The 15517-nt window shown below is 46.5% G+C and overlaps 1 protein-coding gene across 1 annotated transcript in view; it reads right to left on the bottom strand.

The window, feature by feature from the left end:
• The window catches only part of Kl (klotho), a 48673-nt gene extending 34079 nt beyond the window's left edge, over positions 1 to 14594 (bottom strand). Inside the window, exon 1 of the mRNA XM_005008344.4 lies at positions 13794 to 14594. Coding sequence (XP_005008401.3) covers positions 13794 to 14567 — 774 coding nt within the window. The 5' untranslated portion in view covers positions 14568 to 14594. The remainder of the gene's footprint in view (positions 1 to 13793) is intronic.
• Positions 14595 to 15517: the final 923 nt, after the last annotated feature.

Genomic DNA, 15517 nt, shown 5'->3' with positions numbered 1-15517 from the left:
TTCTGGGTCTACACTCCACACTGCTCAGCTGGACCTGCAGTTTTGTAGGTCTTCTTCCTTATCATCATTGTCATTCGATGTAGAAGTGATTCTACAACAACCTCTTGGGAAAGGTTCATGGAAGATATATTTGGGAGTGGGGCTTTGAATGTCTGGAACTCTCCCTGTTCTACCCTCATGAATGACTGATACTTTGCTTAAGTATTAAGTCCTAGGCTGGAAATAATTTTCACCCCCTTGTTCTGGGTGGCATTCCTCACTAGGCCCTGTGGCAGCCATGATAATGTGCCATTCAGTCCTCCTGCTATAACGAGCACAACTGTCTGATGGCACCAATTCCCACCCCTTCGGACTCATCACTGCACTTGGTTTTGAGGCCATGCTTCTCTCTACTGATTCCCAAGGCAAAACATGTCAGGGGACCTAATGCAGACCCACACTTCTACAAGACTTGAACTCCTCCTTCCTCCAGGCAGCGTGGGCTTAAACACCCCTCACTGACAGCTGGACCTTTCTCAGATTCACTACCACCTAAGACTCTTCCCAACCTCAGCTCCCTCCTTCTTATCTCCCTCACAGACTGAAGATATCACGCCCTAAGGCTTGCTCACCTTCTCTGGCTCCTTCCCCCTTTATCATTTATAGTTATTTCTCAGGTAAATTGCTTGCTTGACTAATCCTGTCTTTACATTTGCTTCGTAGAAGACCCAAACTAACACAAGCAAGTTTGCAGAACCAACTCATTCATTTCCTAGAAGACAGAGAATGCCATACCGATCGTTATGTAGGGATGTATGGGCCTTTGGCATAAGTGGTGTCCTGATAGCTGAATATTTTTCCCAGGACAACCTGGGAAAATGTCCTCAGGGAGGAGTATGTCACTGTAAGTGCAATAATTTAGGCATTTCAATGCCTACAAGGATGGGGAAATTGATTTCTTTCATTTCCATCATATTGAAATTTTATGGGGAGGTAAGAAACTAAGGGCCATTATCTTGCAATTGAAGGCTCGATATGAGAGCCAGAGAGACTCACTAGTAGCTTACAGAGAGGCTCACCTGGTACAGAAGAGCAGATGTACTCTAGCAGCAGACCTGGGACCTGACAGAGTTGCAGCAATCCTGGGATGTTTTGCTGTTCGGTCACAGCATCTGTTCTGCCAAGATCAGGACCCTGACTGGGAAAACATGGGCCACAGGTTGCCCCTGAAGAGGTTGGGTCTCTAGCACCCTTCCCTGTGGTGATGATGTTTCTCTCCTAAAAGGCCTATGATGTTTCTCTCCTGGAGCTGTCAGGCCCCTGAGACTTAATTCCAGTGGGTCCTACTAGGAGACAGCTGGGACTGACCAAGGAGGAAGATGTTGTACACCAAAGTAGCTCCAAGATTTAGTGCGCTCTGCAAGAACCTGAGAGTATCACTGGGATAGAATTTGGAGAATCCTTGACCAAGGAACTGGAATATAAAGATGAGTCAAGAAAGAATTCATTGACAAGGGAAGCCCTTTTCCCCAAGGCATGATTTAAAGTTCTGGCTGAGAAGCTAGTGAATGAGGCAAACTTGCTGTAGGATAGCTCTGAGGTGCCTGGAGAAGGTGGTGGCCAGTGCTGAGATGCTTAATAGTGCTGCTCTGAAAGCTGGGAAGGGAAGGAACAAAGAAGCCAAGAGAAGGCATGCTGGACTTGACACATTAGTGATCTAAGCTCAGACCATGCTTCACAAGAGTTCCAAGTAGAGCCACATACACAGTGTCTTAGTCACTTTCTACTCGTCACTGAGACAAAATACCTGAAGCCCAAAGTTGGGAAAGGAAAGGTTTATTTCTTACAGTTTTTGGAGGTTTCAGTCCACACTCAGTTGTCTCCAAGACAGGCAGACATGGCTGGGCTGCAGTTCATGGTGGCCGCCAGCAGCAAACTCAAACCAGCAAAGAGAAAAACACATCTTCTTCCTGCCATTACATCACATCCTGGCTCCACCCCTATGTGGGTGGAGCACTGACACCATCAATCCAAGCACTATACAATGAACCATCACATATGAACAATGCAAACTCATGAGGCCTGGGGGACACAAACATAAACCATGACACACAGAAATGCATCAGTCAGCAGTACCAGTGTCTCTAGGCAAGTCAGTGTTCATGTTTCTCTCCAGACCAATGGGGATCACAGAGCTGGCCTTGGGCGTTATCAGAGGTAATGAGACCCTGAAGTATACAGACCAGGTAGACACTGGTACTTAACCTCAAAGCTAGGGAGTTGTAACAATACTTCATAGAGCATAACACAGTAAAAAGTTATGGTTCCTTGCTCAGTTCACACACTGAGCCAATTTTCAGATCTATAACTCACTGACTAAAGAGAGGACCAGGTCCCTAAAAGGAAGGCCCCTGCAGTACACAGTAGGTATGCCCTGAAATGATTTCCCAGCACTTCACGATCAATATGAAATTTAATTTCGTCCCAGTCTAGGAAATTTTCTTGAATTTACTTCATTATTTCTTTCATCTTTATTTCAATTACCTGCTGCTGTGAAATAAACTACCTCCAACGTAGGGGGCTACAATAATAAGAACTTATTTTTTGCTTGATATGTGGTCTAACTGAGCTTGGCTAGGCAGTTCTGTTCTGTGTGGTGAGGCAGACCACTTACGTGGCTGTGCTCAGCGGGGACTTTGACTGGGGCTGGAATGGCCAACATGGACTTTGATCCCTCCTCCCCAACATGTCTTCCCGGCTTTCAGTAAAAGATCCTGCCATAAATGTGTTTAATATTATTGCTGCTTTCATATACATTTTTAGACTTGACCTAAATGGCTGTAAAACTCAGTGATGCCTGGTGACCTTTGGCCCAGTTAAGACAGCCCTCCTCTTCTGCGGTTGTTTGTAAAATATCCACCTTGTTTCTCATTCCACTGATCCAAATACTAAAACACCAAAAGCTACCGACCATGATAAAAATCAATGGCCAGCACCAGTTATTTAAATAAGCTCCCCTTTTGCACATTTTTCCTTTAAACTAGTGAATACACACACACACACACAGAGGAAAACCTCCAGGATGATACCCAAGGACCTCCATGAAAGCACAGTTCCACAGATTTGCTCTCTGTTTCCCTCCCTCCCCCCACTTCTCCTTCCTGTCCCTTGGGGGAACTCCCCATCCCTCTCACGTTCCCACCAGCTTCCTGCTGGCACCCTGACCTCCCCAGGACGACAGATGCATAATACATTTCTTCTGTTTATACATTTTGGTCTCACTGCCTCACTGTGCCTTATCTGACACATACCTGAACCTAATTCCCCACCACAACCATCTGCACACACAGCGCAGGACCCTCCCAAAGCCTGACTATCTTGGCTTACAGCCACTCTCAGGAGAGAAACCTCAAGACCAAATTTAAAATAAACGACAATAGTAGGAACCACAACATAGCGCAAGCACTGTAGTTGGCAGTTAAGAGGAGTGATCCAATGAGAAAAGTTCCAGGGTGAACATTCTTTTTTTTTTTTTTTTTTTTTTGTCTTTTTCCTTTTTTATTGGTACCAGGGATCAAACTCACGACTGCCTGCTTGCAAGGCAGGCGCTTATGCCGCTGAGCTAAATCCCCAGCCCCCAGGGTGAGCATTCTTATCAATCTTTGGAGGGCATCACGTCTGCTACAGTCTCACTCGCTAAAACAAGTCACTGGTCAAGCCCTCAGTCCAAATGGGAGGAAGTGCACAAAGGAGGGCCTGGGCACCTCCAGCCACGGGGACCTCACCGTCTGCACCCCGCTCTCTCTCTCTGTAACTCCCTGTATCAGTGTTAGACCTCTAGGTGCTCCACTAATTTTCTTACATTTTTCTACTATTTTCCATCTATTCGCCCTCTTGTCCTATTTAGAGACAGATTCATAAACTTTATTTTCCAGTCCTGTGATTGAATTCTTTTATTGTTCCCTGAATATTTTCCTATGACACCCTGTTCTTATTGCTACATGCAATATCTTCTACAATCTCTGTTAGTATAAATTGGGAAGGGTGTGTCGGGGTTTATTTGCATTTATTTTAGCTGCTTTCTGCCCACACAATCTGTTTTCTCCATGTTGCTTTTACCCCTTATTTGTGTGAGTCTCCCCCTTTCATGTTATAGGACTTTCTGAGACTTCTGTCGGTCCTTGACCGTTCACTCATATTTAAGAGTGAAAACTCAAAACCTGTTGGAAGATCTGAGAATGCGGGTAAAGTTGCAAACGTTGGGCTGCCCCTTCCAGTAATCTGTCTCAGCCATTTGTTGTAGAACTTCTAGGGTCAGCAGCTCAGGTCTATGAATGCATCACTCTCCCTGGGGAACACTTCTAATCCCCACCTGGAGAATAAAAGAGAGATGCCAAGTCCTGAGGACGGAGGGAGGAGCCTGGAGCAGGCTCAGCTTCAGATGCAGGATCCTGCTCTTCAGTGTGTGCTCATATTCAGAGGTTTTCTCCCTGACCAGAGAAAGGGCAGATGCCTGGGGTTAAGGACCTAGAAATCTAGTTGTTTCCTAAACAGCCTTCAACCGTGTTTTCCTCTTCTTCCTCCTCCCTCAGTTTAATGGGGTTTCAAGACAGTATGAAGCTGATGGATGAGTTCAATCTGCTATCTTTTCCCAGGCACAGTACTTGCTATTTCTCCATCCCAATGATACATATTGCTAACAAATAAATTAGAAAATGTACATAATCCGAAAGAAGCTAAACACTTGCAATTCCACTCTCCAAACAGAGCCCACTTTTACTTAACATTTTCCCTTCCCAGTGTGTAGGTTTTGGGGAAATACTGCATTCTTTCATGCATATAACAAGCATGTGTGTCCCTGCTCTCCCCAGGCCCTGTGGGGCTCTGGGTGCACTGGAAAGCAAGACAAATGTGGGTCCTTCCTCCCAGCCCAAGATGTGCTGGAGGAAGACTAACAAATCATTTCAATAAAATGTATGAAATGTTACGATGGGTAGCAGCACAGTATTTGGGGGAGAGAGGCAGATCAAACCTCATGTTGAACATGTATGCCTAGTAAGATTCCTGGTGGAAAGAAAAGACAGAGAGGGTCCAGTCAACCCAAAGAGCTGTAATGTGCACATCACTTTTTTCTACAACAAAGATATGGGGAAAGTGTAATACGACCAGTTTGTAGCACTATCAGCCAAGCACGGTGACACACACCTGTAAGCCCAACACTTGGGAGGCTGAGACAGGAGGATCACTGTAAGTTTGAGGTCAGCCTGGGCTACAAAGTGACTTCAAGGTCAGCTTGAACTGCATAGTGAAACCCTGTCTCAAAAAGACAAAAAAAGCAGCACTATTTCTTAAGCTGGTGACTTGCCTATATTTAGATATCCCCAATTTGTAAGAATTTCTACGTGTAGTAAATTTCCTTTAGATGAAATTAATGATTAAAAATAAGCTACAAAAGGAGGCATCTGGTTTAACAGCAAGGCACATGAAGGGGGAAAAAGCATGAGAGGTTTCAGCTAACTAAAAACTAACCTGCACCCACAGTGAGAAGGCAGCCACAACTGTCAGGGCAGACTTGGGCGGCAGGAACACAGTTCAGTGCCCAGAACAGGCAGTGCAATTACTCAGGTCCACTCTGAACATCTGGGACACTGCTTTGCTCTGCCCAACAGATGTTAAGAGGACATGGAAACTCTGGCTTTCTTACTTCTCTAGCTTGTCTTTTCCCACCGAGGCTTCCAAAATACATCTCCTGTTATGTGAACTGTCACATCATCTCACCTGCCTTTTGCAAAGGCTGTTAGAGAAGAATTCCATAGCGTACTCCCTAGTTTATGTCTCGTCCACACAGCCCAGCAGTAGGACCCAGCTCCTATTTTTCTAAATAAAGATTTATTAAGAGTCCAGCTGCATCCATTCAGTGACACCTTGCCAGTGGTTGGTCTCATGCTATAGCAACAGAACTGAGTAACTGACAGTCACTATAGGAACCATGAAGCCCAAACAACCTCTGCAGACAAAGTCTGTTTGCTCCTGAGCTAAACTATAGTCTTTTTTTTCTAGCTATTCCCCTGCTTCTCCTGGTCCTCTACATTTTAGCTTCTCTCCATTCTTGGTATCCCTGCATTGTATTGTAATTATTTCTTGATTACCGCTCTTCTACCGATTTATGAGTGACATGAGGACAGGGGTCTTACCATGTCTCTGGGAAAACCAGTGGGGTCAACCACATTAAAATCCCCAGCCACATTCCACCTTCAGTCTCTCTTACAGTGAAGGGCAAACCTGTAGCATCAGGAGAAGCCTGTGTTCTCTGTCCACGCAGAGAGACAGGGAAATGCAGCCCTTGCCAGGGAGAAGTGAAAAGGGCGTCTATCCCAAGTTAGAGACCCTCCTAACGACTCACGATGGGTACATGAGAGGAAGCTGAATCCCTCATTCAGGCCCAGAAGTGTACTTCTGGTGAGAAATACCCATGTTGTGAGCTGAGTTTGACTTCAGATAATTTCAGAGAATATGTTCCTAAGCGCAAAGTAAAAACCCCTACCTACCATGAATCATTGCCCCTGCCTCCGCAAAAGTGGGCAGGGAGGCATCGCATGTAGGACACTCCGGAAGAGCTAGGTATTCTGGAGACGGCAAGGATAGTGGGATAAAAATCCAAAGAGGGGTCTCAGGAGAAGAAACTTCACCAAAAGGCTCTGCAAGGGTGCTGAGCCAACAGGCGATGACTTTCATTCCCTTCCCCACTGTGGCTTTGGAGCCATCCTTGGGACCTTACAGGAGGAGCCCTGTCAACGCACCTCCTTGGAAGCCAAGCCGGGAATCTATCTTGCAGGGATGAAAGCTTGACACCTCTGGCTCCTGTCCTCATCTACACCCATCGCCCTGCATTGTGAAGGATGCTGGGACAGAGACAGACCCCACAGACAGTCCTAGACCCTCCCCTCTGGGAGCAGAGGTCTACTTTTCTGTTTCCTCTCTTCCATTTCATCCCCGGGGCTCAGAGGACTAAGAGACCCATTCGAAGGTCATATTTGTGTTCCTGTGATTCAACATCACACCTGCCTGCCACACAGCAAGCTTTCGAGAAAGCCCGCGACTAAATCACCAGCTCCCACTGCTTCCTTGAGCAGATGTTAGTGTAAAGGAAAAAATACTTGAAGATCTATTGTCTTTATTAATTTTCTGTTGCTGTGACAGACTATCACAGACTGGGTAACCTCTAAAGATGAAAAATGTGTTTCTCACAGTTCTGGAGGCTGAAAAGTATAAGATCACGGGGCTACGTCAACCGAGGGCCTCTGCGCTGCATCGTGGCACGGAGACCACGTGACAAGAGAACACAAATGAGAGATCAAAAGAGACCAGACTTGAACTACCAAACCCAATCCAGCAGTGTCAGCATCCATCCACTACAGAGAGCAAAGCCCTCGCAAAGCTACTCCCCCACCACTATTCCAATGGCAGCAAAATTTCAACATGGGTTTTGGAGAGGGCACACTTTCACACCGTGGCAGCTCTCGTCAGAAAGTGATTTGCTTTGTTCTTTGAAATTTAAAAAGGCAAAGAATTAGCCGTCAGTGAGGTTTCTGTTCAGCACAAAAGACAAAACTGAGCAGAAGCTGATGGACAGAGTTCACCTTGCTGCACAAAGTCAGGCAGAGACCAGCTGAACCCAGGAGGGCTTACTCTGAAATTGACCTGGATATCCCAGGTCCCTGCTAATTATAACTTTGTATCAACTAAAGGCATGTTTACATGCAGGGAACTAATACTCCCATCACCATTCTGTTTAAATGAATCTCACTGCATCCAGTTTGAGTAACCAACTTTAATGATACTGGTTCATGGATAATGTTTTGACATCCACTCTTCAGTGATGGAATCAGTAGAAAATCTATTCAGGCTATGGCTACAAATTTCACTACTTTTCTTTAGGCTACACATCCTATCAGTCACAAAAATTATAAGTCTTTTAAACATCAAGCCAAGGCAGAAAGGCATTTGTTAATACATTTTATTTGAAATACATTATTTTAGAAACAATTTAGTAGTCTTTGGTCAAATGCTAAAATAATTTCAAAGGAAACCTCATCCCATTGAGTACCATCCACTCCACACTATGGTGTTAAGGGAGGCTACAAATTCTAAAGCATTTGTCTAACTCCTTTCTTCTAAACAGGTCAAAGATCACTCTGTAATAATTACTATTGTGATGGATATCTCACCGCTATGGTTTGGATATGCGTCTTCCAAAGGTCTGCATGTTAAAGGCTTGGTCCCTATGGTAGTGTCTCTAGGAGGTACCATGGGGGGCCCTCGTCTTTTCCTTTTGCTTCCTAAATGATGAGGTGAATGGTTTGTTCTTCCATGCCCTCCCACCATGATGTGCTGACCTTACCACAACCCCACAATGGGCTCACTGCTCCTGTATTGGAACATCCAATACCATGAGACAAAAATAAGCCTAAGTTAATTATTTTAGATGTTTTTGTCAGTGATAAGAAGTTGGCTAACGCAGTTTACATTTTTATAGCATGTCAGCATACAGTATATGTTTTAATTCTCCCAAGCCCCCCAGGAGGGAGGCAATGTGACAGAGACTGCCAGCTGTCCTGGCTGATCTGTTCCCACCTGATCTCAACCCAACAGCGCAGCAGGGGACAACGATTTCCTAACTCCTTTACACCACAGGACTTGCCTCTGCCATAGGGACCCACATGGAATGATGGGGCGGCTTCTGCACCCGCTCACACTCTCTCCCTTCCTTTCTTCCCCTGTCCGCTAGAGTGAAGAGAAGATACTTGCTCTGGAAATCCACAGAGGTCATGAACACATCCACGTAGGCATTTAGTTTTCACGGTTCTTCCTCTTCTAAAGTCCCTTCCCAGACACAGTAGGGGAAAGCAGGTGCTAAGTCTTTAATTTACAGAAAGGAAAATAAACATATTGAAACCAGTGGATATTATCATATCTGTACATTTATTTATTCATTAAAAACCATACCGAGTATTCCTACTATGTCAGCTAGTGAGATAAACACTGAAAATTTTCAAGTAACTTTGATATATATGCCGTGTCTCTGAAGAATCTATCTGCTGATAAAGACTTGATTCAAGTCTTTGTAAATAAGAATATAAAAATTTACCCCAAGACAGAGAGAAGACATATAGATATCCTTCAGATGAACTTTGTGCCCAGAATACGTCAAAACAGAGCACAAAAACATAATGTTCATCTGTTTAACTATAAGTTGTATGTGTAACTTTCTTGTAACATTTCTTGAGAGAAATGGGTATGGAAGAGTCAATAACAGTATGTTTTCTCATCCAGGCTATCTCCAGTCTTTCCAGGAAACCCTCTTATACTTAAAATTCCTTTATGCTTCAAAAATGCAATATTCACCAAAAGGAACTTTTTGCACAGATTAATTGGAATACATTTGTGGCATGGAGCAATATTGATTGAAAAAACTGAGATAGCTCAGAAGGTTTCTGCATGCAAAAGCCATGACTGCCTTACATAGTCAGGTAACAGATTCCTGCATTCACTCACCTTGAAGTTAACAAATGCACATTGACATTATTTAAATGCCTCCCAATTTACAGTTTCCCTTTTCAACTCAAAATAACTGACTTTTGTTAAAATGTTGTTATGGTTTTTAAGTTACTTTATTCTTTTTCTATTATTAATTGGGTTTTTTTATAGTTGACTGTGACCTTCAGGAACACTGCATTTACTCTGATATTCAAAGAATAGTGACTCAGATTCTTCAGAAATATTTTAACTATTTCTGATCAAATGCATATTGAATTAAGTTATAGTCTATAAAATGCATTTACTTTCAGCCTAGCTGATTATTCTAACCATGTACTAAGTGCCTTTTAATAGTAGGGAAATTTGTAAAGCAGTTCTTAAAAGTTATATATGTATTTATATATAGTTATATATGAAAGAATTTTGGCCCAGACAGGACACTGTAGCCAGTAAAGCCTTGGAGGCAGAACCAAGGGGCTCCTTCTTCCCCAACCCTGGGAATTTGCCTCTGGCGCAAAATGAATACCTATGGGCTACCTGTACATCACTAATGCCCCTTAGGCACCACCCCAAACCTAAGCTACATATATGCCCCCACACCACGTGTCTGGCAGAAAGAATGCCAGACCCCAGAGAGAATGCCAGACCCCAGAGGGTCGAGGGGGTCTCTCCCCCATTCTTAAAATACAGTTCATTTATATTTCATACTTCTTTTAGCAGTGCCACAATTCTATCAATATAGAGTTACTATATATATATACACACACACAAAATTGGATGATACATAGAGTACATAAACTACATTTATTACTTGGGAAATAAAATTTCAACCACACAGCAAAACCCTTTCAAAATGTATTCCTAAAGTTAACCAAAAGATTTTACTACTTGCCCCATTCAGAAAACACCTTTGTAATGCTATATACAGGCCTGGAGTTAAAGGAGCACATGAGATAGCTCTTTAAGAACTGGTGGGCTTTCTACAATATCTGCTAGGGCCCAGGGAGCAACCTCGCGTTAGGAGACTTTCAATTTCCTTGGCAGAAGATCATAGCAGCCTGGGTCCAGGTTGAAGCCATAAATAAGGAAGGTAGTAGGGGGTTTGATTCTAGACATTTTGGTAGACAGAGCTGTAGGATTTGTTGACAGGTTAAAAATAAGATGTGGGGAAAACTGAGCAGTTAGATCTTGGGACCCAACTAAGAGTAAGAGCAAAGAAATGGGGGTTATAGGAGACTGGTTTTGGATGTATTATATGTCACTCACCTATGCAGCTGTCTCTTCAACTCTGGAGCTCAGAGATCTGGCTAGATCAAAATTTGGAATGTTCAGAAGCACAGAGAATTCCTGGAGCAAGTCTAGATGGGAGGCCAGGACAGAACCCCAGGAGCTCCACTCTCCCAGGCAGTGCAAGCAGCAGTGGAAACAGAAGAAATGACCAGAAAGCTGCAAGGAGAAGCAAGGGGTGGGGGGCTTGGTGGCTGAGGAAGAGAACAAGGAAGTGGGGGTGGATTTACACACATGATATAGACAGATGGCAGTGTTGCAAGAACCCCCCAGGGAGTGGGGAGGTGTGAGATATATGTATCTTCAAGGTGGTCCCTGGGCAGACAAAAGCTCAGAGGTACCTCGAAGGCTAAATCTCCAACTACAGGCCTAAGGGGTTTGTTTTGTGTTTTGTTTTGTTTTGTTTTGTTTTGTTTTGTGATATTAAGAACATTTCAAGAGTCATGAAAACTGAATAGTCTGTCTTCAAGCCAGAAAGAGAAAGAATGTCCCTGCAGGGCAGTGATGGGGAACCTATGGCATGCAGTGGGCTGTCGTATCACTGAAAACTCTAAAAAGGTCCACCATCACTGCTGTAGGGTACAGCCAGAGGAGAAAGCCATGGGTAGCTCGCTCTATGAGGCATCCTGCTTTCATTCTCCCCTCCCCACCACGCACACACACATGCACATGCGCGCATCATTTTTGTCAAGGCTCATGACCATCCTATCAACCCACAAAGATTACTGAAACCTGCAGTGTGAGCAGGATTCCCCATTATTTGTCCTGCAGTGTGCTCTGCTTCCTGCTCCCCAATCAGATCTAGAATCTGGGGAGTTCAAATGTCTTTTTCTCCCCAGAGGCCTCAATTGTAAATCAGTGGAACATGAGTTAGGGATGCTGCCTGCCTTATCCTTCACCAGCCCTGCTTACTCAAAGGCAAATCTTACGCTAAGCACCTGGCAGTCCCTAACTCAGTGAGATAGCAGTACCTAAGCCCCACTGGAAATATCCTACTAGCAAAACCTGCAGATTTTTTTTCTCTTTTTCAGATAAGGTCAAAATTTTACTGTGCCCCATCTTCCCACAAACTCCAAGAAACAGCACTGCAAAGAGAATGAAAGAATCTTATCCAGCAAAATGAATTTAAGATACAGCTTTAGATAATGGCAACTTTAAATAACAAACAAAAATGACTAAATTCCAAATCCAAAGAAATTGGAAAGCAAAATTAATATTTTACAGCAACTAACATTTTGTGTGCAACATCAGCAAAACCAAGGCAAGTACACACCAGTCACTAATTTCTTACGAATACAAAGTCCACTGTATTTCTAGAAAGAGTGGTTAGTGCTTGGCAGATTTCTTGTGTAATTTCTCAAAACTAGAACTGAAAGGTTAACCACAAGACCAAGAGTGGATAATGAATCTAAAGTGTGATTTAAAATACCAAAGTAACAGAGTTTCATGCAATACCTTATGTTAGAAAATGAAATGGCCATTTCTCACTATAAAGACAATTGACTACTTCTGGGTGCATGCCTACTGTACACACTAAAAGCAGAACTGTGTGATTTAAATCTCAAGCAGTGATTTTACAGGGATGGTTTCTCAGAACCACCAGCTGGTCCATGAGTCTCTTGTTTCTAGTATGAACTGAACCTTCAAAGTTAAGGTGGTTCGTCCCATAGTTTTCTACTACCTGCCACTGAGAATATTTAGGGTTTATAGGTTCCCTGAAAAGATTTCCCGGACTAAAAAAGTTCCACAGTTATTGCTAGAACGTACTGATGAAAAGATATATACCACTATGAAGTCACTAAAATCACAATTTGTCTAACAAATTCAACATTCTTGTGTGACTAATGGCAGCCAAGGGGTTTTGTGAAGGTTTAGCCTTATTGCGTTACAACAGCTCAGGGCTCTGAATCAACTCAAAAGCCCAGCACTGCTATTCCTCAGTCATCTACAACTTTAATTATAAGTGGTTAGAACCGGTGTTAATCTTGAATATGCATCATGACACTAAATTTTAAAATGACTTGTAGTAAGTTCACAAGTCTCCAAAATAGGGTGCTGAAAAGTAAACATCTAAACACTTTTATTAAACTGCTTTTACACGTATATAAAATATTCTATCATGATACAAAACACGACAAAAAGTGTACCAGTAACTGATATTTATAAATAAATCCTAAACCATTGGGGGTTTAAACATAAGCAAAAAAAAAAAAAAAAAAAAGGGAGAAGACATTAACCAAGAGACACTTTTATCTTGACACCCCAGTATTTCCTGCTGTCAAAATTTTGGTATCTTTTCACAAGGGTGTTAAAAGTACTTGTGCCATGCTAATAATCTTCATCATTGGGGAACCTTTTCACTAGAGAATGTGAAAATATACATGCTGCAGATCCGCTATTTATATGCCTAGCATCAGGACTGGGTAATCTGCAGACCGCTGGTTAGGTAAAGTTGGTGGAAATAGTTTTGAATTCTGCCGCAGGAATCACCTCCAAGCCCAAGCGCTGCGTAAACCAGACCCACAGGCGCTGGAGTTTGTGACATCTTTGAATTTGGTGCAGCTCAACCTTGACCTTGTGCCCCCAAGCAAGACAGGTCTTACTGGATCAACACAATGGGCTTTCCAACAAACTGGTTTCTTTCTTTCAGCTCCCTCATTTTCTCCCTACAGCCACCCACGCCTCTAGGAATTCCTCAACATCCAGAGGGGGAGAAGTTCCTTCTCCTCACTGGGGAAACTGATTCCGATTTCCTCTCATAACTGCCATCCAAGTGACTGAACTTCCTTCTGGCTCCTAACTTCACGTCTTCCCAGGGAAGCCCGGGCTGCTGGGTCCCCAGCGAAGCGGGGGTCCTAGGTGACCCCACCAATGTGTTCCAGGGAGGCCTCGTGTGAGGCAGAGATGCAGGGCTCCTCTAGCCCCTGGTAGGCGCCTCTGAGGTCCTCTCTCTCCCCAGGGTGGCCCTCTGCCTGGCCCCTCGCACTCACCAGAAGAAGGTTGTGCGCCACCAGGTACCCGAGGCGCGAGGTGCCCCGGACTCCCGGGGCCAGGCGCCCGGTGGCGTAGCCGTGCCAGGCCACCACGTAGGGGTTGTCGATGGTGATCCAGTATTTGACTTGGCTGCCAAAGTGGCGGAAGCAGAGCTCGGCATAATCCCTGAAGTGCTCGGCCAGGGCACGGTTGGCCCAGCCGCCGTAGACGTCCTGCAGGCGCTGGGGCAGGTCCCAGTGGTACAGGGTGACCACGGGCTGCACGCCCAGCTCCCGCAGCCGCTCCAGCAGGCGCCGGTAGTAGCGCAGGCCCTCGCGGTTGGGGGCGCCCGCGCTGCCGTTGGGGAACACCCGCGCCCACGAGATCGAGAAGCGGTAGTGAGTGACCCCCAGCTCGCGCAGCCCCTCGGTGTCGCGGAAGACGTTGTTGTAGCCGTCGCTGGCCACGTCTCCGGTGGCCGGGGCGGCCGGCGACGGGGCGGCCGGGGCCCGGTGGGTGAAGGTGTCCCAGATGGACGCGCCCTTGCCGTGCTGCCGCCAGCCGCCCTCGGTCTGGTAGGCGGCGCTGCCCACGGCCCAGCGGAAGCCGTCGGGGAACGTGTCGTGGAGGAGGCCGGCGGCCTCGGGGCCCGGGGCGCGCGCGAAGCGGGCCCAGGTCTGCGCGCCGTCGCCGGGCTCCGCGCGCAGGCAGCGGCCGCCCAGGGCCAGCAGCAGCAGCGGCAGCGGCAGCGGCGGCGGCCGCGGGCGGCGCGGAGGGGCGCGGGCGGACATGCTGCGCGGAGCGGGCGCCGGCCCCGCCGCGCCCCTTTATGCCCGCGCCCGCCGCGCCCCCGCCCACCCGCTCCCCAGGGGCGCGGGCGATCCGGGCCCCGCGCGGCAGGCGCCTCCCCGCGCCGGCGCGGACGTCGGGGAGGCGGCACCTGCGCCCCGCGCGCGTGGGAGCCGTGCGGGGTAACCTGGCGACGCGCGGACGCGCCGCGCCGCCTGCCCCCTGCCGCTGCGGAGCCTCCCGGGTGAAGCCGCGGGCCGGGGTGCCGCGCGGACGGGAGGCAGCGGCCCGCCTCTCCCGGCGCTGGCGCGGGGTCTGGGGCCCCGGGACCGCCCGCCGGGCAGCACCTGCTTCACTTTGATCCCGCTGGGAGGCCGGAAAGCTTCAGTGGACGTTTCTAGAACTGATCAGGATGGCTGAAACAGTGGGGGTGGGGGGGACCGGGTCGGGAAAGCCACTTTGGAACTTTGCCATGTGCTGAGAGACGGTTCTCTGCAGGTTTGCCCGCAATCGGGTGCTCTTGGAGCTGAGCACGCCAACAGCTCAGGAGAGGAATGTCAGGTCCTCAACCTCCATCTGCAGAGAGGAAGACACTTTTATGGGGGTGTGTTAGGACTTCGGTCTGTGTCTCTGTTTCTGCTCTGTCTCTCTCTCTGTCTCTCTGTCTCTCTCTCTGTCTCTCTCTCTCTCTCTCTCTCTCTCTCTCTCTCTCTCTCTGCAGGGTCTCACTACTATGCAGTTCTGGCTGGCCTTGAGCTCACTTTGTAGTCCAAGCTGGTCTCAAACTCGCAAGGATCTTCCTGCCTCAGCCTCCCGAGTGCTGGGAAACTTCACTTCTCTTTTCTTCTGTCCTAAAACTATTTCACGCCAGTACTTTGAGTTCTCAGAATTTCCCGGTGAACTTTACAGTTGATTTTTCTAGATAAATGAAAAAAAGCTACTGAGGTTTCCG

Source organism: Cavia porcellus, unplaced genomic scaffold, assembly GCF_034190915.1.
Source record: "Cavia porcellus strain 051 isolate PalLab524CR breed Dunkin Hartley unplaced genomic scaffold, mCavPor4.1 scaffold_21, whole genome shotgun sequence".
In the NCBI taxonomy this organism is placed as follows: domain Eukaryota; kingdom Metazoa; phylum Chordata; class Mammalia; order Rodentia; family Caviidae; genus Cavia; species Cavia porcellus.
This window is presented reverse-complemented; position numbering and strand designations above follow the sequence as displayed.